This window comes from Carettochelys insculpta, chromosome 3 (assembly GCF_033958435.1).
Source record: "Carettochelys insculpta isolate YL-2023 chromosome 3, ASM3395843v1, whole genome shotgun sequence".
NCBI classification, from domain to species: domain Eukaryota; kingdom Metazoa; phylum Chordata; order Testudines; family Carettochelyidae; genus Carettochelys; species Carettochelys insculpta.
This window is the reverse complement of record NC_134139.1, coordinates 58,426,134-58,450,128: the sequence shown is the minus strand read 5'-3', so window position 1 is coordinate 58,450,128 and position 23,995 is coordinate 58,426,134. Positions and strand designations below refer to the sequence as shown.

At 40.5% G+C, this 23,995-nt stretch overlaps 1 protein-coding gene across 1 annotated transcript in view; it reads left to right on the top strand.

Moving 5' to 3' along the window:
• IARS2 (isoleucyl-tRNA synthetase 2, mitochondrial) overlaps positions 1-23,995 on the top strand; it is a 76,424-nt gene that overhangs the window by 11,930 nt on the left and 40,499 nt on the right. Inside the window, exons 6-13 of the mRNA XM_074989939.1 lie at positions 39-148; positions 236-326; positions 1,828-1,943; positions 6,877-7,046; positions 8,775-8,865; positions 9,098-9,249; positions 10,119-10,279; positions 23,433-23,535. Of these exons, the coding sequence (XP_074846040.1) occupies positions 39-148; positions 236-326; positions 1,828-1,943; positions 6,877-7,046; positions 8,775-8,865; positions 9,098-9,249; positions 10,119-10,279; positions 23,433-23,535 (994 nt within the window). The remainder of the gene's footprint in view (positions 1-38; positions 149-235; positions 327-1,827; positions 1,944-6,876; positions 7,047-8,774; positions 8,866-9,097; positions 9,250-10,118; positions 10,280-23,432; positions 23,536-23,995) is intronic.

Below are 23,995 nucleotides of genomic sequence, written 5' to 3'. Positions count from 1 at the left end.
TGTTAATGTGGTTTAACCCATATTTGATCTTCACACAGTACAGCCTTAGCTGAAGCTGAACTTGAATACAATCAACAGCATGTCAGTCATTCTGTATATATCAAATTTCCCCTGTTGAAATCACCTCCTAAACTGGCCTCTGTGATAGGTAAGATTTGTAATATTTAGCTCTTGTTAAGACTATGATATCTTTGGATTTATAACAAATGGCATATTTGTTAATTTGCTTCTGTAGATGGCTCCTCACCTGTTAGTTTGCTAATCTGGACTACACAGCCATGGACAATTCCTGCCAATCAAGCTATTTGTTATATGCCAGATTCAGAGTATGTATTTAGCTTCTTTAAGTTTATGAATATGCTTCCACCAGCATCAATATCTATTATCAGAGTTGCAGTGCAGTGCTTTTAATAACAAGTCTGATGTAGTAAACATCTCCATTTATTTAATGGCCTTCTTAATATTTTATAGCAACAGAGAGAAAGCCGTGCTAGTCTATATACTATCAAAACAGAAAAAACAGTAAAGTAGCACTTTAAAGACTAACAAAATAATTTATTAGGTGAGCTTTCGTGGGACAGACCCACTTCTTCAGACCATAGCCAGACCAGAACTGACTCAACATTTAAGGCACAGAGAACCAAAAATAGTAATCAAGGTTGACAAATCAGAAAAAAAATATCAAGGTGAGCAAATCAGAGAGTGAAGGGTCGGGGGGGTGTCAAGAATTAGAATAAGCCAACTATGCAAAAGAGCCCCTATAATGGCCCAGAAAATTCACATCCCAGTTCAAACCACGTGTTAATGTGTCGAATGTGAATCTAAAAGAGAGTTCAGCACCCTCTCTTTCAAGACTGTTGTGAAATTTCCTCTTCAGTAAGATGCAGACTTTTTAGTCATTAACAGAATGGCCCACTCCATTAAAATGTTGGCTGACCGGTTTGTGGATCAGGAGTGTTATGATGTCTGTGTTGTGCCCATTAACTGTTTGTCTAAGAGAGTTTGAAATCTGTCCAATATACAAAGCATCTGGGCATTGTTGGCACGTGATTCCAGATATGATGCATGTCTATTCTGGAGATACCATCACTGGACCTAACCAAGTTATTCACAGAATCATGGGCACATTCTCATGTTCCTCAACTAACATCATATATGCATATATGTCTGCGTCTTACTGAAGAGGAATTTTCACAACAGTCTTGAAAGAGAGACTGCTGAACTCTCTTTTATATTCAAATTTGACACATTAACACGTGGTTTGAATTGGGATGTGAATTTTCTGGGTCATTATAGGGGCTCTTTTGCATAGTTGGCTTAATCTAATTCTTGACTCCGCCTCCCCACCCTTCTGCCCCTCTGCTCTCTGATTTGCTCACTTTGAAAATTTTTTTCTGATTTGTCGACCTTGATTACTATTTTTGGTTCTCTGTGCCGTAAATATTAAGTCAGTTCTGGTATGGCTATGGTCTGAAGAAGTGGGTCTGTCCCACAGAAGTTCACCTAATAAATTACTTTGTTCGTCTTTAAAGTGCTACTTTACTGCTTTTTTGTTTTGTTAATATTTTATGTAACTCAATTTCAGACTTTTCTATCTCCTTTTAAAAAAAAAAAAAGCTAATCTTTAGTACTTTTAGTTTTCTAATATTGTGGCCACTTTAGGGCCTGCTTTTGCATTCATTGTGTTGAAATAATTTGCTGCTTTAGTACAAAACAGGTATAGGAAAATGTGTAATTTCAGGTGGTTTGAAAACAGCAAATGTCTAAAACATAAAAATAAAGTTTAGTGCTCAACATGTTTGCTAATATTGTTTTTTGGCTTCGCAGTTATTCCTTTGTAAAATGTGCAAATACAGGTGAATGTTACATTCTGGCTACAAATAGAGTTGAGTCTACAGCTGCCATATTGGACACACAGTTTGAAGTTATTTCAACATGTAAAGGCAAGAGCTTAAGTATACTTTGAATGTTAATTTCTGGGGTAATGTTAAATATTGTTGTGAAAGCAGAGTGTCTTAGCTTCCGTAGCTACACGTTGCACATTTATTTATAATAATTTTAGCTAAAAATAGCGTAAAGAGCAGTAATTAAAATAAATCAAAGATCGAGCAGTGACTTTGGTGGTGGTAAAACAAAGCAGCAGAAATGTATCACTTTAAAGACTAACAAAATGATTTATTCAGTGATGAGTTTTCGTGAGACAGATGACCCACTTCTTCAGATGAATTTCATTTCCAATACAGACTGACATTTATAAGTATGGAGGACCAAAGTGGTAGTAACTTTTAAACTATGCACTTCAAATTGCTTAACAGAAGGTATCCCATTTGCAAAATGTAAGTAGAAAGTTGGAAGATAATTGTGTGTCAACTATATGGCATAGCACATGAGGAGTGTAGAATCCTAGAACACTAGGACTGGAAGGGACCTCGAGAGTCCATCGAGTCCAGCCCCCTGCCCCAATGGCAGGACCAAGTACTATCTAAACCATCCCTGATAGACATCTATCTAACCTGTTCTTAAATATCTCCAGTGATGGAGATTCCATATAGTTCACCACAGAGGTGCTGTTTGCATCTGTCCTAAAGTTGAAGTGGATTCTTGACCCAGAACTGGTTCAAATGTACTGTGCTATCTCAGAGATGGGCAACCTAGGCAAGTAAGTGGGTCACATGACTGGCCCTTCTTCATCTCTGTGGACTGCAAGTTTGCCATAATGAAGAGGTCTCCAGGACAGGGTAGTTATGCTAACTGTGCTTGCATACCTAGAATTTGCGGGGTGTGCCAATTGAACTGTACTAGTGCTTTGACTGGATGAAGCAGGTGCATCTGATTGTCACAGTGAACATTGTGTGCAATCAGCAAGCACCTCACTTAACGTGCCCTTGCTATACATGCATGTCTCCTTAATAATACCAGTAGGAAAAAGAAATCTACATGGACACAAACCAATTGAATCTGGCAGCCTTGCATGTAGGCAACAGTAAACAAAATGATCACACACAGAACCCTGCTGGGCCACAGGTTTCCCACCACTGGTCTATCTTGTCAGTGTCCCAAATGGAGTTAGCATGGATTTGGTATTGGTGTATAAATTGTTTGCTTGACTGCAAAATCCTCCTCAAGTGAGCTGTTAAAATTTCTCACTGGAGGCATTGGAGTCACCTAGGCTGATGGATGTCACAACACAGAGCACTAAATGAGTGACTGTAAGAAGTTAGCTCAGGAATTCGTGATCACTGTGAGGAATGTTGAACAATCCTAGATGATTGCTGGCTGTGACATTTTCTACACTTTTGGAGTATGAGTTGGGATTGGAGGTCTCAGCTATGAATTTTACCTGCTCATGGACCTATCCTTACTGCCTGTGATTAGTGCTGAGGAAACATTTTTCCTGAAGGAGTGAATAATTTTTGTCTCAGTGATTGATAGGACTATGATATCTTTGGGTTTATGACAAATGGCATATTTGCTGAGTGAAGAATTTATCCTTGTCTCATTGATTGATAATATCTGATAATTTCCTGGAAGACTTAGAATCATAGAATACTAGGGCTGGAAGGGACCTCAGGAGGCGATCCAGTCCAGCCCCCTGCCCTCATGGCAGGACCAAGTATTGTCTAAACCATCCCTGATAGACATCTATCTAACCTGTTCTTAAACATCTGCAGTGATGGAGATTCCACAACCTCCCTTGGCAATTTATTCCACTGTTTGATCACCCTGACAGTTAGGAACTTTTTCCTAATGTCCAACCTAAGCCTCCGTTGCTGCAGTTTAAGTCCATTGCATCTTGTTCTATCCTCAGAGGCCAAGAAGAACAAGTTTGCTCCCTTCTCCTTATGACACCCTTTTAGATACTTGAAAACCGCTATCGTGTCTCCCCTCAATCTTCTCTTTTCCAAACTAAACAAGCCCAATTCTTTCAGCATTTCTTCATAGGTCACATTCTCTAGACCTTTAATCATTCTTGTTGGTCTTTTCTGGACCCTCTCTAATTTCTCCACATCTTTCTTGAATTGCGGTGCCCAGAACTGGACACAATACTCCAGCTGAGGCCTAACCAGCGCAGAGTAGAGCAGAAGAATGACTTCTCGTGTCTTGTTCACAGCACACCTGTTAATGCATCCCAGAATCATGTTTGCTTTTTTTGCAACAGCATCACACTGTTGACTCATATTTAGCTTGTGGTCCACTATAACCCTTAGATCCCTTTTTGCCGTAGTCATTCCTAGACAGTCTCTTCCCATTCTGTATATGTGACACTGATTGTTCCTTCCCAAGTGGAGCACTTTCCATTTGTCTTTATTAAACTTCATCCTGTTTACCTCAGTCCATTTCTCCAATTTATCCAGATCATTTTGAATTATGACCCTGTCTTCCAAAGCAGTTGCAACCCCGACCAGCTTGATTATCTATTCCTGCAACAGGAACAATGGTATGGTAGGACTTTATAATCTCATTCTTAGGTATCAACAAAGTGATCCTAGATGTTTTCTTCTCTGGTTTTATCTGCTCAAGTCACTGTGATTTTTCAGGTGTCCTGCAGCAACTGAAATGTGAAATGAAGCACTGTTAAGAAAATCCCAATGTTGAAACTTATTTCTCCCTCCTTTCGCCACAGTCTGAAATAGTCCAAATTTGTTTACCTTCAAGACCTATTGTTGTCCATCTTGGTCGTGTATTGGTTTATGTAGGCTTATGGGCAGGGGAGAGGCAGGAAAGTCTTTCATTTGGTGGGTGGAATGCTGAAGTAGTGTTTTGATATATGATTTATTGCCTGGTCTGGGGGAAGACATTAGCTATTTAATGTCTTTGTACAGTAACTCCTCACTTAACATCATCCTAGTGAACATTGTTTCATTGTTATATCCCTGATCTATTTGAGAACATAGTTTTCCAAAGTTGCACAGTACTTGCTTATAACGTAAGTTGGGCACATGCCAGGAGGTGGGGGATTGGAACCAGGATGCACTGGCAACCCCCCATTAGCTCCCCTCCATCTTCCCCAGTGCCTGCTGTTTGCTGGTAGGGCCTGCGGATCAGCAACTCCCTCCCTCCCTGTGCCTCCTGCCTGCAGCAGTGAGCTGTTTTGCAGGGTTCAGGAGGCTCTGGGCAAAGTGTGCACTCTCCATTCCAAGAGCCTCCTAAACGTCCCAGAACAGCTGATAGCTTTAGGTGGGAGGTGCATGGGGTGGAGGGAGGCTGCATGAATGGAGCTGAAGGTCAAAGCCTGAGCCCACCCGAGCGCCACCACCATGAGGGGGGAACACCAAAGCCTGAGGTCTTTATCTCCTGGGGAAGGGGCTTGTAATCTGAGGCCTGCTTCCTAGGGCTGCCTCTGCCCCCTTGGACTTCAGGTTTGGCCCTGGGAAGTGAAGCTCAGGCTTGTGTCCTGGTTGGTGGGGTTTGGGCTTCCACCCTGAGCCCCAGTAAATCTATCACCAATCCTTGTGACCCTATGAAAATGGGGTTGTTTGAGAAATGCTTTAGAAGAAGCTCAGGGAGCTCATGAGCAGGCTCCAGAAGATCCTCTGGTTAGCAATTGTTTAAAACTCATCCTGTATGTGCATTGGGATGGTAATGTTTAACTGGTTAACCGGTAAGCCTCACTCTAAATGGGTGAGGCTTACCAGCTATGGTTAACTAGTAGGGACAGGAGCAGGCAGGGGATTATTCCAGCCCCACAAAGCTGCCCCAGGCAGGGGTATTCCAGCCAGGCCAGAGTAGCACCCATCCACGGCGGCATTAGGGAGGAGAAGGGGTTGGCTAGGAAAGTTGCTCCAGCTCAGCTGGGCTGGAGTAGTGGACAGGGGCTGCTTCGGCCGGGCTGGAACACCCCAGACTTCAGCATGCTGGGGGAAGGAGCTGCTCTGGCTGGGCTGGAGTGCCCCCAGCTGGGGCCCCTGAGACTGAGGTTGGTCCGGCCCAGGTGGAGCACCGCTGTCTGCAGTGCTCCTGGGCTGTGTTGCTGCAGATGGGGACTGCTCCACATGCTGGAGGAGCCTCCACCCGTGGCTGCACCATGGGCAGGGATGCCCCGGCTAGGCCGGAGCAGCCCTGCTCCCTGCTACTCCAGCCCAGCTGCCTGCCACACACGCGCACCCACCGTTTAACTGGTTTAACTACTTACAGGGGATTTTACATCCCTAACACGTATATAGTATCTTTTGTCTGGGAAAAAATTGCTGGAACCTAACCTCTCCTATTTACATTGATTTTTATGGAGAAGTTGGATTCACTTAACATGATTTTATGTAGCTGTATTTTTCAAGAACATAAATGCAGCCTTACGCAAGGAGTTGCTGTACTTTAAAATGTTTAGTTGCCTAATGCTTGAAATGAGAATCTTTGTTTTGTAACTTCTTAAACATATAGTATGTAAATAGTCATTTGCTCCTGGTCAAATGGGAAGTTAGAAGCAAAGCCTGGGATAGAGTTGGGATCTACTGTCTCCAGTCTTGTCTTCATACCACTAGATTAGAATATATTTTATTGCCATCTTCAGTACTAGAGTTTAAATGTTGAATCCTGGTACATGGAGACCCAGGACAGCAACAGATAGGAATGCGCTTAGTTCCTGTAGGTTAGGAGCGCCTCATATACCTGCTCTACTTCTGGAGAAGTTGAAAACAAAAAAAAAACAAAACCCATATTTTCTTGGATGGATGGGGTGCATTTGTGTATATGTACAAGTGTTTTAGAAATGGGAGACAGAGAAACCCAGTACTCTGGGGGGCAGATCGGAAAAGCTCTGTCAGAGCATGGATATTTGTGTATTTTGTTCATGAATTGTAATTTTTGATGTATGATAAATTTTAAAAAACACAAGCTGGACTCTTAAATTATGGAATGTTCCATTTCTCTTTGCTTCAGGTGTTGATCTGGAAAATGGTTCTTGTGCTCATCCCACGATTCCTGGCAGAGAGTCCCCTTTCTTGCCAGCAAATCATGTGACGATGTCAAAAGGAACAGGTTTAGTTCACACAGCCCCTGCTCATGGTATGGAGGATTACAGTGTAGCTTCCCACCATCAGCTGCCCATGGTATTTTCATTTGTTTATTTTCCCTTGTTTTTAATCTGTATGTTTTTGCTCACACACCACTAAACTGTTGTGTTGCATAACTTGTGCATTTTGCATAACATACAATTGTTTTGATACCTATAAGTAATGATGTGAATGCCGTGGATTCACCGTGAAGACCTGCTCTAAACAGCATTGGCCTTGGAAGAGCAAAGGTTTGGATTCTGAAAACATATGTAGCAAAAATGATTCTGCTTTAGACCCAGTTGTTGAATGAACTTGGCAGTGTAGCAGTGGAATGGAATACTATTTTTTGGAGACGATAGAATTATGAATACAGAGAGAATAGTTGCAGATTGCAACTTTTTGTGTCTGTCAAGCCATCAGAAGATAATTATTGTTTTTAGTATCTTTTAAGGAGCTCTGAGGCCTTGGGGAGAAGCAAAGATGCTATGTAAATGGAAAAATGTTAGTAAACAAATTAATCCTTTTCAATAGGATTTGCTTAAAAGAAAAAGTTTACCAGCCAATAATTAACAGTTCTATAATATGTAATTTTTTCCTTGTAATAGTCTAGATTTCTGTAGCTTTATCTTTTTTTTTCTATGCTGTCACATCATCAGAGTGTAATTTGATCAGCTCTTGAATAAAGGCATTTGTGTGAATACATGAATTAGTAATTGGAGGAGAGATGTCCCAGGAAAATCTAGAAGATGGTAACAATATTTGCTTAAGCATCTCAAAATGCTTTACGTTTTACAGAAGGGAAACTGAGGTAAAGAATGACTAACTTTTACTGTTGCTCTTGCATTGAACTAGTTGCAGCACTGGGACTAGAACTGAGCTTGTCTTTTACAGTTTAAGTCCCTATCCACGGCATCATATGGACTGTAGTAGTGTTGATAGTTGATCAGGTGGTTCTGTTCACTTTGAATCAGTGCAAAAATAATGCTTCTGCATGATGTTATGGAAGACTGTTCTGTGGAAAGTGAGATAATTTGGACTAAATATAAGAGTGAGATATTTTTGGAGCTTGTTGCCAAAAAGGTCTCACCTCACTTCTTGCTACACTAGGGCTAAATTTCCAAAGTGGGAAATTATCTGCCTTCTGCTGTAGCTTCAAGTGAATAAAGTTGGTTTTTTGCCTTCTGTATTGAGCTAGTGCTCTGCTCTGTATAAAAGCTCACCTTTCCTCCTCAGAACTGATTGTTTCAGTGATGGATAATCCCAATATGTATAATAATTTTGCAATGTTTGTGTGCTCTAGGATCTGTGATAAAAAGGACCATTATAGCATTTTAAAAGTGAAGCCTGATAGGATAAAACTTATACTTAAAATTTTTTCCCCTTGGCACTATTTCTGTTAGGCTAACCGCACTTCTGTTCTGCCTATCAGTATTCTATCTGTTAAGCATTAAGTGAAATAGTACTTATTACACCACAAAATAGTACTTATTATACCAAGTCAAAAACACGCATGCCGTATCCTAACAAACTCGGTGGAGTTTTTCCTGTGGGAAGATTCAGGCTCAATGGCATGTTGGCAAATTTCAGGGTTATTATACCATAATCTCCTTTGAATATGAAAAAATGACACCTATTTCTCAGCCTGCCTGAGATGTATGATTATTATACTACAGTCTTAGTTCATAATTTCATTTTTAATGAAATAATAATACAATAGTCCCTTGATATTTTCATATCACTTAAAATATGCTTTGACATCACTTACAATAATTTTATTTTCAGGATTGCCTGGTGGATGAAGGTGGACTTTTTACTGAAGCTGCAGGTCCTGAGCTTCAAAACAAGTTTGTATTGGAAGAAGGAAATGAAGCTGGTTAGTGTCTTGTGTTCAGTTGGTCAGTATTCTGTGATGCTTATTTTGTCAAATATTTTGAAGGTTCATGCATACCAAATAATTCTTACAGTGGATAAGATATTGTTATTTCCTATTATCAAGAGGATGGGACTTGTACAGTGGGGAAAAGAAAGAAGTGGGGTTATTATCAGCAGTAGCGTTGTGATAATCTGATTTCATATTATCATCTAATTCTTAATTGTCCCAATAGTCATTCAGATGCTTCAAGCGGCAAAGAGTTTATTAAAAGAGGAGAAATGTGTACATAGCTATCCATATGATTGGAGGACTAAGAAACCAGTGATTATTCGTGCAAGTAAACAGTGGTTTGTAAACACAGCAAATATCAAGCCTACAGCTCAGGTACTAGACTTCGTTACACAGTTTGCTATTTAGAGATCTGTAAAGGACACTGTTACCATATGAGATCTTTGCATAATATGTTCATTCCACTATATGTGTCTGCTTTCCTCTCTGTGTTTACAACACTTGACAACTGATAGCAATCACAGTAACAATTCGTTTACAAGTTATGAACAGTTGAATTTTTATTTGCCACCAATTTTAGATTCCTTGTGCACTTATGCCCTTTTTTTGACTCTGAAGAAGGAAGGTTCCAGTGGTTGGGAGAGTTGGGTTCGATACCCCTGTCAAGCCCAGACTTCCTGCATGACCTTTGCAGTTACTTAACTTTTTTGTGCCTTAAATCCCCATTTGTAAAATTGGGACAATAGAGGACTTGTGAGGATAAATGCAGTAGGTTCACAACATTTGCGAGTGTTCTACTTTCAGAACTCCCACGAATGTTGGCTTTTGCAAATATGGGGGCCCTGGAGCCCCCAGGGAAGCAGTGACTGCCAGCGCTCCCCACCCAGAGCCCCAGGGAAGTGGTGGCTGCCAGCACTCCAGCCCCAGAGCCCCAAGGAAGCAGCATTCACGAATAATTGAGTTTGTGAATGTTGCACTCGCAAATGTCGAGACCTTACTGGACATTAAAGATTGTGAAGTGCTTGGTAGCATGGGTTGTGTGAGTAGTTCAGAGAGATTGATCTAAGCAGAAAATAAAGTGAGTGGTGATGCTATCCATTAGCTATCACCTTAGAGTGTATTATATCAATATGTGAGGATGTATGCCTGTAGCACTTCATGTCCTGAGAAAATAAATAGTATCCTTTTGTTAAATTTGGAATGCACTCCAACCCTAAATAATACTGGTTGTGGTTATTTAATAGGAATTGCTTAAAAAAGTGAAATTTATTCCTGCATCGGCCATGAATAGAATGCTAGAGATGCTGGACAGAAGGACATATTGGTGCATCTCAAGACAGAGGAGTTGGGGTGTTCCAATTCCAGTGTTCTATCATAAGACAACAGGAGAATCCCTGATAAACAGGTACCTGTTTTATTCAAACAAAAAATAAGAGACCTGTCTTGCACTGATATAGAAAATATTAAAATTAGAAACAGCTGAAGAGCCAGCAAATCTCTTTGGGTTCTGACTGCGCAGAAGTTGTGGTTTTGATGTAGCTAATTTTATATTGTTTAGTTGTTTTAAATGGAAAAAGAGAAAACTGTGTCTTATTACAGAATGTGATTTAATGATAATAGTCTAGATCTGTCTCCTACCATTAACCAACAGTCAGCTGATGTACCTCCTGTGACAGTCATCTGTGATTTAATAGGCTGTCCAGGAGAGCTGACATTAAATATCAGTATTAAGTATAAAGAACAGCAAAAGCATCTTGCGGGTAGAATAGATTATGACTATAATCTCATTATTATTAACTCAACTATGCAATTATTTGTTACAAATAATTTTTGAAATTGAAAAGTTGATGGCCATGAAATGAGAAGACTAAAATGGGTTGCCAGATCAGGTGCTGAATAAAAAAAAAACAAAAAACCAGCGTCCGATTTCAGAGTTAAGTTAGTGGCCATTTAAATCTCTTTTAGAGACCCCTTATTTCCTGTTTTTGGTCTTTGTTAAAGTTAGATGACTGTATATATCAGACTTTCACAGGTAAACTTTTGTTTCCAGCCTCATCTAGTAGAGTTAGAGTTAAGGAAGTCTGTTTATGATAAACTTAGAAATATTGAGCTAGTAGGGACCGGGAGAGGACATGTAGTCCATGCATGCCATGCTAAGGCAGCACCAGCTAGACGCCATCCTTACAGGTGTATGCCTAACCCATTCTTAAAAGCGGGCATTCCACAACCTTTGTTGGATGCCTATTCTAGTGCTTAGCTATCCTTATAAGTAGAATTTTTTTCCTAATATGTAATCTAGATCTTCCTTGTTGCAGATTAAACCCGTTACTACTTGTGTTACCTTCATGAACATGAAGAACAATTTATCACTATCCTCTTTAAAATAGACATTAAAATATTTCAGTTTGTTACGAGGTCCTATCCCAATCATCTTTTCACTAGACTAAACATGCCAAGTTTTTAAACTTTTCCTTATAGACCAGGTTGCTCTGTGTGCTTTATCACTTTTGTTGCTCTCCTCTGGACTGTCTTCATTTTCCCCACATCTTAGGCCACGTCTACACAACAAGCTAAATTTGAATTTAAGGCAGTTACCTTAATATTACATGACTGTCTTCACTGCAAATACCATTAGCTCAATTTAGGGAGCACTAATATCGATATTATAATATCGTCAGTACCTGATGGGCATAGCATCAAGTGCAAATTCAAAAGTTCGATTAAAGGCCAGCGTGTGGAAGCGCCACATCTTAAAATCGAATTTATTAGCCTCCAGAGGTGTCCTGTATGTAACCCACAATGCCCCTCACTGCTCCACTCTGGCCACTGCTCTCCAGATGCGCTGGAATTAGGTAACAGGAAGTCTGTGAATTTCAAATTGGGACCAGGAAGTCTGTGGCTGTGGGCTTATGTTTGTATGGAAGCCTGAGAAATGTCTGTCTCTCTTTGCAAATAGTGCTGATAGCACATCTACCCATTACAAATAGCTCCAGCACAGAGTTTGTGGTTCTGTCTATACACTTGTTTTTTCTGTGCTGCCTGGTGCCAGCTGCTGCCCCACCACACCACATGCAGATAGGCTGTTGAGGGGGTCATGCTTGCATATGAGGCTGAGCAATTTCTTCTCAGCAGTTTACATTCCGCCCCGCCCCCCCTCCCAGGTGCTGTACAGTCGGGGCCTTTCCCATGCTCAGCCACATCACGTGGGTAGTCCCTGACTCAATAAAAGGATGTGCCTGCTGTTCAGTGCTGACGATGCTGCCAGGCAGCACCATGCCCTGGCTTGCGTGCAGTTAGGGCTCCAAGAGCAGGAAAGATTTTTGGGGGCTTGCTGCCCATGGGGGCAAGTCTACCCTGGCAGCTAAGATATTCAGGGGGACTAATTCATCTGGCCCCCTACTGAAATGCTGCCAAGCCCCTAGCAAGGGACCAGTGGGGCTTGCTGCCACCAGGGGGGAAGTTTCCCCCAGTGGCTAAGATATTCGGGGTGACTAATTCAACTGCCCGCATCCCACTGAAATTGCCGCATGCCCCTAGCAAGAGACCACTGGGCCTTGCTGCCAACAGGGGGAGGTCTCCCCCAGCAGGTAAGATATTCAGGGGGACTATTTCAATTACTTCAACATTTCAACTGGCTTTGCAGGTGCAGACCACAGCCCCCCCTGCCAAAAATGTTTTCAGGGGCTTCCTGTCCATTGCAGACACCTGGTGCTTTGATACTTTTATTATAAAATCACTTTCCTAACATTTCCTATCTGTCTTCATGCTTTGACAACCGCTTCCCCCCAAAAAACACAGGAGGGGCAGGCCAGTTGAGATTTCTGTTTTCATTTTAAGCTCAATGTATGAGATTTCACTGCCACCTGCCCCCCAGGTTGGCAGTGTCTGTGTAGTGAAGAGGGAAGACAAAGATCTTTTTTCGTAGACTTTCCTATCCTCTTTCTTTCAACTTTAAGAATACAGTCTGTCCCTGTGTTATTTTCAGGGATGATATGCTATCACAGGAGGGGGGAACAGTCAGTGGATGGCCAGCTGAGAATTCAGTTACAGAAGACAAAGATTTCTGTTAACTTTTTTGCCATCTCTGAGGATGCCCTATTTTTCTTTCCTTCCTTCCAACGGGAAACGTGGACATTTGCTGAACATGGCAGGGGAATGAGGAAAATTCAATGTGAGGAAATGATGTCAACGACTAGCGAGTGTACCCAGAATGCTATGGAGATGAGGGAAATGTGAGAGAGGTTCCCACAGTGCACCACTGCAACAGTCGATGTTTAACAGTTGAGGGTGGCAGCAGTAAGTCAACTTTGTGAGGAGCATGTTGGGAGGTGAAGATAATCAACATCAAATTTTATAAATTCCAGAGTTACAAAATCGATATTAATAAATTCAATTTTATTTCATAATGTAGACGCAGCCTTAAAGTATAGTTCAAAGCTGACTAATACTCCAACTGAGGCCTCATGAGTGCTGAGCAGAACAGGACAGTTTCTTCTTGTCTTTGAGATATGACAATCATCTGTTGCAAACTCTGCTTTTCAGGAGTTCACAAGGAAAAAAAAGAAATCTTAACTGAGTTTTAAAATAAGTAGTACATTTCAGCCTACTGCACTGATGCTTGAAAACAAATTGTGCACCAACAAAATCCCCCAAAGAATTTTATTAAAATTTTCAAAATTGTTTTTTCTTTTCATTGTGCCACACTTGCAGCTAAACTGCTTTTTAATTTTTAAATTGAAACTTTTGTTGAACTCTTTCTTTTTATAATGAGGATACTATCCTTAGCTGCTTTTTTGAAGGGGAACAGATTTTGAAAGTGTTAAGTCTGTTTTCTAAGATGATTTTGTAAAAATGGCATTTTGGCATTTCATATTCAGTCTCATTGCTTTCCCCCATATTTGAGTGAGTCACTTTTTGCCTTCAGAGACATGACTGTACCAAAGTTGTATTCAGGTTATGTCCCCCACTGACCCCTGTGTAAACCTTCTTAAGGATAATAGATTACATAGATGAGGGGGAGTAGAAATTGATTGCAGAGCCTCTTGTGGATGGTGAGTAACACTAAAGAATCCAGCTTGACTTTCAAATACAAGGCGAGTTTTGAGGAATAAACTAATTTGATATAGAAATCAATCTGGCCCAAATGGTATGGAACCTCATAATGCTATTTCTACAAATTTGGATCTAAAGGTGGAATGCCCTTTACATTTAATATGCAAACCTGGCAGATAGAAAGTAGTAGATGTGGTATGTCTTGAATTTAGAAAGGCTTTTGATACTGTCTTGCCTGATACTTCTCACGAAGTAACAAAATACAACCTAAATGGAGTTACTATAAGGTTGATATATAACAGCTTGGAAAACCATTCCCAGAGAGTTGTGTTCAATGGACAGAGTCAAGCCAGAATTGCATGTGAAGTGGGGTCCCGCAGGATGAGTTCTGGGTCTGTTCAGTATCGTAATCAATTGCTTAGATAATGGCATAGAGAGTACAGTTTTAAATGTTTTGGATGATACGAAGCTGAGAAGGGTTGCAAGTGCATAGGAGGGTAGGGATAACATTCAAAATTATCTGGACAAACTGGAGAAATGATCTGAAATAAATTGGTTGAAATCCAATAAAGACAAATACAAAATACTCTACTTAGGAAGGTACAATAAATTGCACATACTCAAAATGGGAAATGGCTGCGTAGAAAAGGAGTGTTATCAAAAGGGATCTGGAGTTCATAATGGGTATAGGCTACGTGAGAGTTGCAAAAAAACCAAATATCATTCTGGGATACATTAGCAGGAGTGTTGTCAGTAAGACCCAAAATAATTCTTCTACTCCACTAGACTTGTGTCCACTTTTGGATGCCACATTTCAAGAAAAATGTAGATGAATTAGGAAGAGTTTGGTCAAAAACAAAAATTCTTAAAAGTTCTAGAAAACATGACCTATGAGGGAAGATTGAAAAAAACCTGGAGAAGAGAAGACTGAGAGAGGATATGAAACCAGTTTTCAAGTATATAAAAGGTCGTTAAAAGGAGAAAAACTATTGTTCTTCACCTTCGAAGATAAGACAAGAAGCAATTGCTTTAAATTGCAGTGAAGGATATTTAGGTTTGACATTAGGAAAACCTTCCTAGCTGTCTGGGTGATTAAGCACTGGAATAAATTGCCTGGGGAGGTTGTGGATTCTCTGTAACTGGAGATATTTAAGAGCAGGTTAGACAGATACCTGTCAGGGATGTCTCAGTAATACTTGTCCTGCCATGTGCAGGGACTGGACTAGGTGACCTCTTCAGGTCTCTTGCAGTTCTACGATCCTTTGTAAATCTAGTCTGTGTGTGTGGTGCATGCACAGAATTCTCTTTGTTCACTTCTTCCGTCTTTGTTATCCACATGTAAATAGTGCTAAGGTGCTCTTTGAGGGAAATGTGTAAAGGCTTTAAATACTGGGTTAAGATAATCTCTTACATGTGCAAGTCATCCAGTTAAAAAAGGATTTGCTAAAAGACTTAATGTATCTTTCCACAATAAAGTATGACTCGTGTGCAGGAGCCGTTTACAGTCCATTGGGAAAGCAGCCTTTTGAAGAAAGAGTGTTTGCATTTCAGTATTCAAGAATTGTCTGAAAAACAAAGACAGTTTAATGTTATGTTAGAAACAAAAACTTCGGCATTCGGTCATCAAGCTATGAAAATGTGCCTTAAGCAATATTTCTCTCTGAAATTATGGATAAATACCCAAATAGGACTGATTGCAAACATTTACTGGGAAACAGAGAGCATGTTTGAAGATAGTAAAGGGTAGGAATTCTCCCTTAGTAATCTCTGTCTTAAAGGAAAAGAACATATGCCAAAAGGAGTGCTTTTGTAAACATTTGAGCTGTGACACATTCTGGAAGTTATATGAACAGTGGCATTTTTAGAGAAGTCATTGCAGAAGATTGGAAATCTTAGTGTGTGTTGATGTCATCCTATTTATGAATGCCAAAAAGTGACATGTGGAGACAGGTAAGCGTCAGCATAGCACCTGAGATAAAAGAGTGAAATTCAGAAAAGACTTGTACACTGCATGATTCAAAGTTAGATTTATTCTTTTTGGCTGCCACACATCTATTGCTCTTTCAAATATAAATAATGAGCAGTAATGTAAAAATAAGCATTGTACACTTCCAAATATTTCACAGTACATCCAGAGGTAAATTTTCTCTTAGCTAGCCGTAGCAGACTTCTGGTACTGAAGCAGTTAAGGCATGCAGAATATTGGCCTACAGAAGTGACAGACAAATTTAGATGACAGTCTGTCAATTCATAGGTCATTGTCCTGTACACCATTTCTCAATAAAATGTAAAACAGTCCTATGCATTTTATTGTAGTTGATTGTCATACATCACTGTATATAGCATGATATGATGATACATGAAGTTTCTAAAATCAGACATCTAGAAATGAGTGGTTCAAAATAATAATAAAATATTCTAAAGATCTAAAATTGATCTAAAATTACCCTTATATTTTTAACTCCAGTGCTGTATTAATGTGTGTGGATGCTCCACATTGGATCAGTAGAAATCAAAAGTAACAGCATCTCCACTGGAAGTCAGTGTAGTCCACATGGAGTTGCTGTTACATCTGATAACACTGCTGGTTAATCTTGAATGATTCCCCATACTTATCTTAGAATAGTAACTCTGTTAAAATAAGCCTGTGCAAATATGGGTATGCCCATGAACTTGCTCCGTTAAAGTCAGCATTATTCTTATTTTGAAGACTACACGTTATGTACGCGAAGACAGTAAGCTTTTAAAAAGTTTTCAGTTCTGTTGTTACTTTCAATTTTGAAAACACAGACTAGATTCTAATCTTAAATGACTTCTAGTGCTTCATCTCTCTAAGAATCTGCTTGCTTACCGGCATCCACATGTGCCATTGCAAACATTTTGGGCATAGAGCAACATAGTTGTCCGGCATTAAAAGTGATGTTCTAACACTGATAAATATTAAATCACACACGCGCGCGCACACATACAAAAACAAAACAAAAAAAAACCCCTCAACCTCTTCAGTGCACTTAAGCTGTAAATTCACAAGTTCCAGTAAAATGGCAAATATTTTCTTTCTGTATGAGATAAAAAGAAGTCATACGTTAAATATTGCAGTTTTCGAATACTGATAATGAGAATATGCACTCTGTGCGTGTGTACATATATATGTATATAAAATTCTAAAAAGTGCACAAAACAACTTAACAAACTAAACAGTCAGACTCAGGCATTAGCCACTCTCCAACTTTAAATATTTTAATGACATTTTCCTAAATTTATTGGAAAATTAACAATATCCTGGGGACTAAATGACTTCTTTTTAAAAAAGTAAATTAAAAGCTAAGAGTTAAAATAGTAGCTCACCTAAAGTAACAAATCTGAAGTAAGCACTTTTTATAGATAACTGCTACTTAGTTTTACTAATTCGTTATCTGAATATTGGTATTAATCATTATATTGGACTAATAAAACTTCTGAGAAGTGTTCTCCCCATTTTCTGTGATTTTTATTATTAATTAGGAATGTAATCACTTAAAATTTTACATAGAAAATGAAGTTGCATGTTTCTTGCATAAATGGATTGACTATTGTAAGAAAATAATTTCATAAAATTTAACTTGATTTAAGATATATTTCAGTAAGTTCCAAACATTAGCAACTTACCCCTTCTCTTCTGAAGTACTCTGTGGCAAAATACTGACATGTATGAAAAAAGAGACTCTATCTTCACTCATTATTATAGAAAAAGGACTAGAGAACACTAGCAACTGATTTTTAGTTCTGCTGGGAATTGTCTTAATGCTGCTTAATTTCCGATACCATCCTAAATAAGCAGTCAATACAAGCAATATCAGAGTTCAAAATGATTGGCTGGTGTCATGGCAGCATGAATTACCTCATGGGGTTTCACTGTTGGAGACCTAGCAAGTGACACGTAATATAAGTTCTTTTAGATATGATCTATGACTGTAAGACAAAGTTTTACAATGGGTTTATTGCTTACTCTATGAATTATTGTGCTTGCATGGAAGCACGTAGATTGTAGAGTGATAAGAAATTATGTGAGAGCTATATTTTTCACGGGCACTTTACATAAATATACTATATAGAGAGAATTTTACCTTACCTTTTAAAATACGGATGCCATATGTGTATTGTAAGTACAAAGGTAATGGGGAGAGCATGATTATTCATTTGACTCTTGGGGAGAGGTCAGAGGAGTGGCTTTCAAAATCTTTCAGGAAGGCAGAAGCTACATTCTTGGAATCTTACATGTTATATATGACAATTTCTTTAAAATACATTATTGGATGAGATGTACCTAATTTTAAATTGCTGAACCTTTGCAAATTTAGTTCACTTCAGACTACTATAAAAACCTGAGAATACTGGTTAATGATTAGTTAACCTGTCAATATTTGATTACTTTTATTTTATTTAATTAATTGCATAATGTAACCAGGAGAATCTGAGAAATTATCTAATGCTATTATATTGCAGAAGAAAAATTATCTGTTAATTCACATCAGCTTCAGGAGAATTTACGCTCTAAAATAAATTCCGATTGCCGATTATAAATTAACCATATGGCTTTATTTTGCATAACATTATGATTGATAAAAAATAGGCAAACCTAAGCTGTCTCCACAAAAGTATTCCTAGAGTCTGGGTCTACACGAGCCCCTTTCTGTTGGAAGTGGCATGTTAATGAGTGGGTTTGAAAGATGCTCAAGAGGCGCTGTTATGAATATGCAGTGCCTCATTAGCATAATGGTGGCCATGGCGATTCAAAAGTGCAGCTTTTTGAATCACGTGCTACCTGTGGAGACGGGGACTTCTGAAGGGACCCCCCAGTTTTCGAAAGCGCCTTCTTCCTAACACCAGATAGGAAGAGGGGGCTTTCGAAAACTGGGGGGTCCTTTCAGAAGATCCCCGTCTCCACGGGCACCGTGTGATTCGAAAAGCCGCAATTTTGAATCTCTGCATTTGCCATTATGCTAATGAGGTGCTGCATATTCATGTAAGTGCCTCATTAGCATCTTTTGAACCTGCTCATTAACATGCCCCTTCCAAAAGGAAGGGGCTCGTGTAGACACAGGGAGAGGTAGTAGAGAAAACTACTGCTAAGCGGGAGTGGAGAAACCTTGTGTCTGGGACATTTTTCTAACATAAAATATTATCTCAAGGTTGCATTTTCTTTTGACGATATACAGAGAACAGTAAGTTCTTCTGGAGATTTACAGGGAGCTGCAAGTAAACAACATTCATTATTACAGATAACACAGTTTGCCTTCCATACATGTGTCTGAATTTTCCTCTTTTTGCTTATGGTTATCATGTAGAAATTTGGTAGGCTGTTTTTGCCCCTAATTCCATTGAGGCTTTCTGTCTGGCAAAGTATTCTGGAGCAAACATTGTTCATTCAGAATATAGGTAGGAAGTAGCTTACTGCAAATTTAATAGAGCATTCTCTGTCATTCTTCAAGACTGTCCCCAGTTCTTATGTGCTTTAAATATAAGATGCAGACTAGGAGTCTATCTGTTAACTTAAAAAGCCCCTTAAATTAGGAACAAATAGCTTTTTGGTACAAAATGGCAATGGTGCCTTCTAATAGTTATTTATTTCCTATTGATTGAGCGAAACAGATCTTTTATGTATCTGTCATTTTTGGTAGAACTGGTCTGTGCTGGAGATTACAAAACACACTGCTTGTTGACAAAGTAGAATTTTGGCCTACTTTGTGGCTCTCGTTTGATTGCCTACTAATGACCCCAAGTCCCTGCAAATTGCTGTTGTAGTCCATTAGACTAAACAAAGCACACAGTGCAGACAAGGCACAGAAATAGTACTGATGGCAGTGAGTGATCTTAGGGCAAGTAACAGAAGTGAGCCTTCTCTGTCTGTATTCCCAGTTCTACAGGAAGATCTTCCAGCACTGCTCATTAGAGACAGCTGATTTGACTGTAAGGACTGAGAGGAGTAAGCACAGCAGGGGTCTCGAACTCATGGCCTTGGGATCATCTGCGGCCAGAGCAGTTGCACAATCCGGTCTGGGAGTACGGAGTGGGGGAGGCTGTCCATTCCTGTACTCCAAACCCTGCCCCTTTTTGCCACTACCCCACTATCCCCCCAGTGTCAGCCTGTCTCCCAGGGACAAGGCCTCAGGGGTTATAGGGGAGCTCAGGGTAGCAGCAGTGGAGAGTACCAAGGGTTTCAAATGAAGCAAGTTGAAGTGCTCCAGAGTGGACTGAACAGACGCTGAAGCTGGTTTTATGCAGTTGTTCGCGACAAGCAGAAAAAGTCTTTTCCACTTACAACAACAAGGCGAGTTGACTGCCTGATGGAAATTTAATAGATTCTCCTGTATTTTTTTTCTTTTAAAAAGACAGTTCTAGAGCTGTCCATCTTATGATCGACGTCATCACATGATGAAAATGCAACCTGAGATGGTAAATCCAAACTCTTCAGATAAGGCCACCAACACCAGAATGAGCTTGACAGTGTCTTGTTTAATTTTTTCAGAGATCAGGAAATAGCGTGATGGAGGATGCATGGGTACCTCCCCTAATGTAGAAGAATCCAGTCCAAAACTGATGAGTTGTCTGCTTCAGTTCTGGACCAAAACCTTTGATATTTGGAATGCTCTTGTGTCTGTGAAGGCACTGTGCTGTGTTGATTGTGGTGCATTTCACTCTGGGTGTAGGGCAGAGCTGCTGACATTACTCGTCAGTGAACTTCAATTCAGTGCAAGAAGTACAGTTTCGTTCAGTGTTCTGGGTCGTGGTAGTAACTGGCAAGTATTCAGAGCAATTGCCTTGTTCAAAAAAAAAAAATTCCCCGGTTGCAATTCAGCCTTGGCCTCTCACTCAGACAGCCAAGTTAAAAGTATTAGGGTTACTGAAAGTCTTGTTCGTTGTATATAAAGTTCTCAAGCATGTTATCCACCATCAGATTTTATCCAAGTACAGACTTACAGCCAGTTCTAATTAACTAAGCTTAAAGAATGATTAGAAAAGAGAGTGAGTGTTGGTTAAAAGATCATTGTACATAGAGATATGAATAAAGTTCTTAGGTCAGTTTCCTAGTTGAGATGGTGAGCTGTTGATTTGCAAAAAAGTTCTTTTCAGAATCAGTTCATCCGGTTATAGTCCAAAACAGGCACTCCACATGGAGAGTTTGTTCTGATTCTTCCATGAGAATTAGCAGGGTAATCCAGACTGGAGCTGGAGACATCAGCCTTGGGAGTCAAACTTCCTCTGACCAAGCTTAAACAAACCTCTTACAGGATTGAGGCCCTAGAGTTCCTTTATAGATCTCTGCGAGGCTATCTTGACAGCAGGTGTTCCTTGAGTGAAGAATAGTGGCTTTGAAGTAAAACTTCCTATTTCCTATATTCACACAGATAATTAGTTGCATTCATCAGGGTAAGGTAGTTTAGTGGTCCACAGATAACCCCTTTTGATCTCCGAATCAAGAGCCTATCATAACAGACGAGCGATTTGGTTACATTGTTAACCTCTGACAAGATATGGGTCAATACAATCTCTATCTTCTTCCAGTTCTCTAATACAGGTTTATATTTCGAAGCACTAGTCTGTTTGACAAGGTTTGTTAGCTATTTATAACTAAAGGCTCTAAGTACCATTTATATATTTTTCTGATGTGCCTTTAAAGGTTGAATATGGATCATGTAGCTTGCTAATTGCTTTACTCTTTTTGGCCAAGTGTTACAACAAGACACAAGGTGAACTGCTGGTATTTGCCAGTGTCTTGGCTATGCACAAGTAGCCACGTTTACTAACAGTGAACAATTATAGGGGAAAAAAACTTCAGCGTGGATGAGGCCAAAGCTGTGTAGAAAATTGAGAAACTCAAACAAAGTGGATAAGTGACTCTCCCAGTGCTATCAGAAAGTCACTGGTGAAACTGGCAGTAGAACTTGAGTGTTTGAAGATCCCATGTAGTTGTGTGCTCAGGCTGCTAAAGATTGCCTTACTTTATTGCAGGAAAAATACAAAGGGTGAAAACCTGGGTCCAGTAACATTAATGACAAAACGCCCATGAACATCAGTAGAACTAGAATTTCACTGAAAATCTTAAACTTGACTTGGCAGGCATAAAATAGAAGATCTTTATTAAAATGCCAGAAGGAGCATGGCATTGCTGCTTTCATGTGTGAAATCATTCCATAGGCTGAAATATCTTTGTTGGAATAAATGGTACACATTAGTGTTATTTTAGAAATTGGACATGAAACAGGATCGTGTGGGGAAGGATGGGGTCTTTTTCATTTCAGAAGATGTTAGATCATTTAAAGTAATGTGCTTCAAAGGATTTTTTCCTTCTTAGAACATTCCTTTTTGTAAACTAATTATTATGCACAATGATAAGCAGCTGATTCCTTAGGGAAAATCAAGACTAATATGACAGCATGATGGGAAGGAGTGGGGGGAGGGAAGAGCTCAAAATAGTCCTGATTTGAGGCACTTTTAATTACAATATCAGTGAGTCAGCAGTTCATAATTCTTAGCGTCTATAAAGGTAAAATATGCACATTCATTTAGTACTTTCTTCCGGCAACCTCTTGAGAAAGAGACCCTCCCTTTCCTTTCCAACCCAACAATCCTTCACTGCCTGTTTCTCATACAGGTTCTACCTCCCTCGTCCAGCACCCTGGGGACCTGCATGGTCCTGGACGAGGGGATATGTTGGATGAGGTGAGGTTAGGCCAGCTGCCTGGAGTAGGGGAGCACACCTGTCTGGCAGGAGTCACTGCGGTTGGGGCTGTCGGCAGGGCTCCCTGCCCCAGCTAGCTTCCAGCGGTGGGACTGCTGGGGCCCCCCCACTGGGGTTCCTGTGGCTGGGGCTGCTGGCAGGGCTCTGTGCCTCAGCCAACTAGCAGCTATGGGGCTGCTGGAGTTCCCCAGGCCCCCGGCCAGAATTCCCATGGCTGCGGCTGCCAGTGGGACTCTGCACCTATTGGGTTCCCAGCCTCAGGATTGTGGGAGAAGCCATCCCCAACCAGGGTACCCATGGCTGCAGCTGCTGGCTGTCTTCCCCCCCCCAACTCCAGCCGCCCCCCAAACTCCCACCAGGATTCCTGTGGCAGCCAGCTCACAGCCACGGGGCTGCCAGGGTTCCTGCAGCTGGGGTCCCCATGTCTTCAGGGCTGCTGGAGGGCTCTGCACCCAAGCTGGCTCCCAGCCACGGTGCTGCTGGCAGAGCTCCACGCCCCAGCCAGGTTCCAGCCATGGGGGCTTCTCTCTGGTCCAGCAACATTCGTTGCCCTGCTTGACGAGGGATGTTGCCAGATAAGGGCATGTGAACCTGTATTGCATTTTGTGGACTACCAGAAAAGGCTGTGCAGATGACTGGTGGTTCATAGTCCAGCTTGAAAACTGGGTCCATTGGTTGGTTTGGATTGGATTGTGTCTCAATATACATCATTATTTTGAGTGTCAGTTATTTTAAGGAACAACACCTTAATTGAGTCATATTAATCTCTTCCCTTCTTATACAGTGAAATCATTGATCATGTCATTAAAATAGTGGAGCTGCATGGAAGTGACGCTTGGTGGACTCTTCCTATTGAACAGCTTCTGCCAAAAAAGGTTGCAGCAAAGGTAACTGAATGTAAATGTAGAGGGTGAAAATTGAGGGGTGAAGGGGAATGTGGAGAGGGCCAACCTTTCTGTTAATACAGGAAGTGCAGTATAGCTAATGCTGTTGATTTCACATGGAAGGCACTTGGGTAGCAGTATTAAACCTTCAGCCATTTCTGTGATCCCTAAGACTTTTCATTTGTTATAAGGTGTCAAATGACAGCACATCCAGATTGCGTATTGTACTGCGCAATATCTGTGTTGTACGTCAGACTGGTGACAGAAATTTGGAATGCAGTTCCACTGGCCTCTCACTCAGCAGGTGACTGAGGGCACAATTAATACAGGGGCTTACAATGTCATTGATGGTTCCTGATGGCTAAGGCTAATTTTTCTGTAGTATTTGCTCCTGTTTGTGTTGTTTTCAGGGCCCAAATCATCAGCCAGCGCGCACATACAAAGTATGTGTCCAGTACGTAGT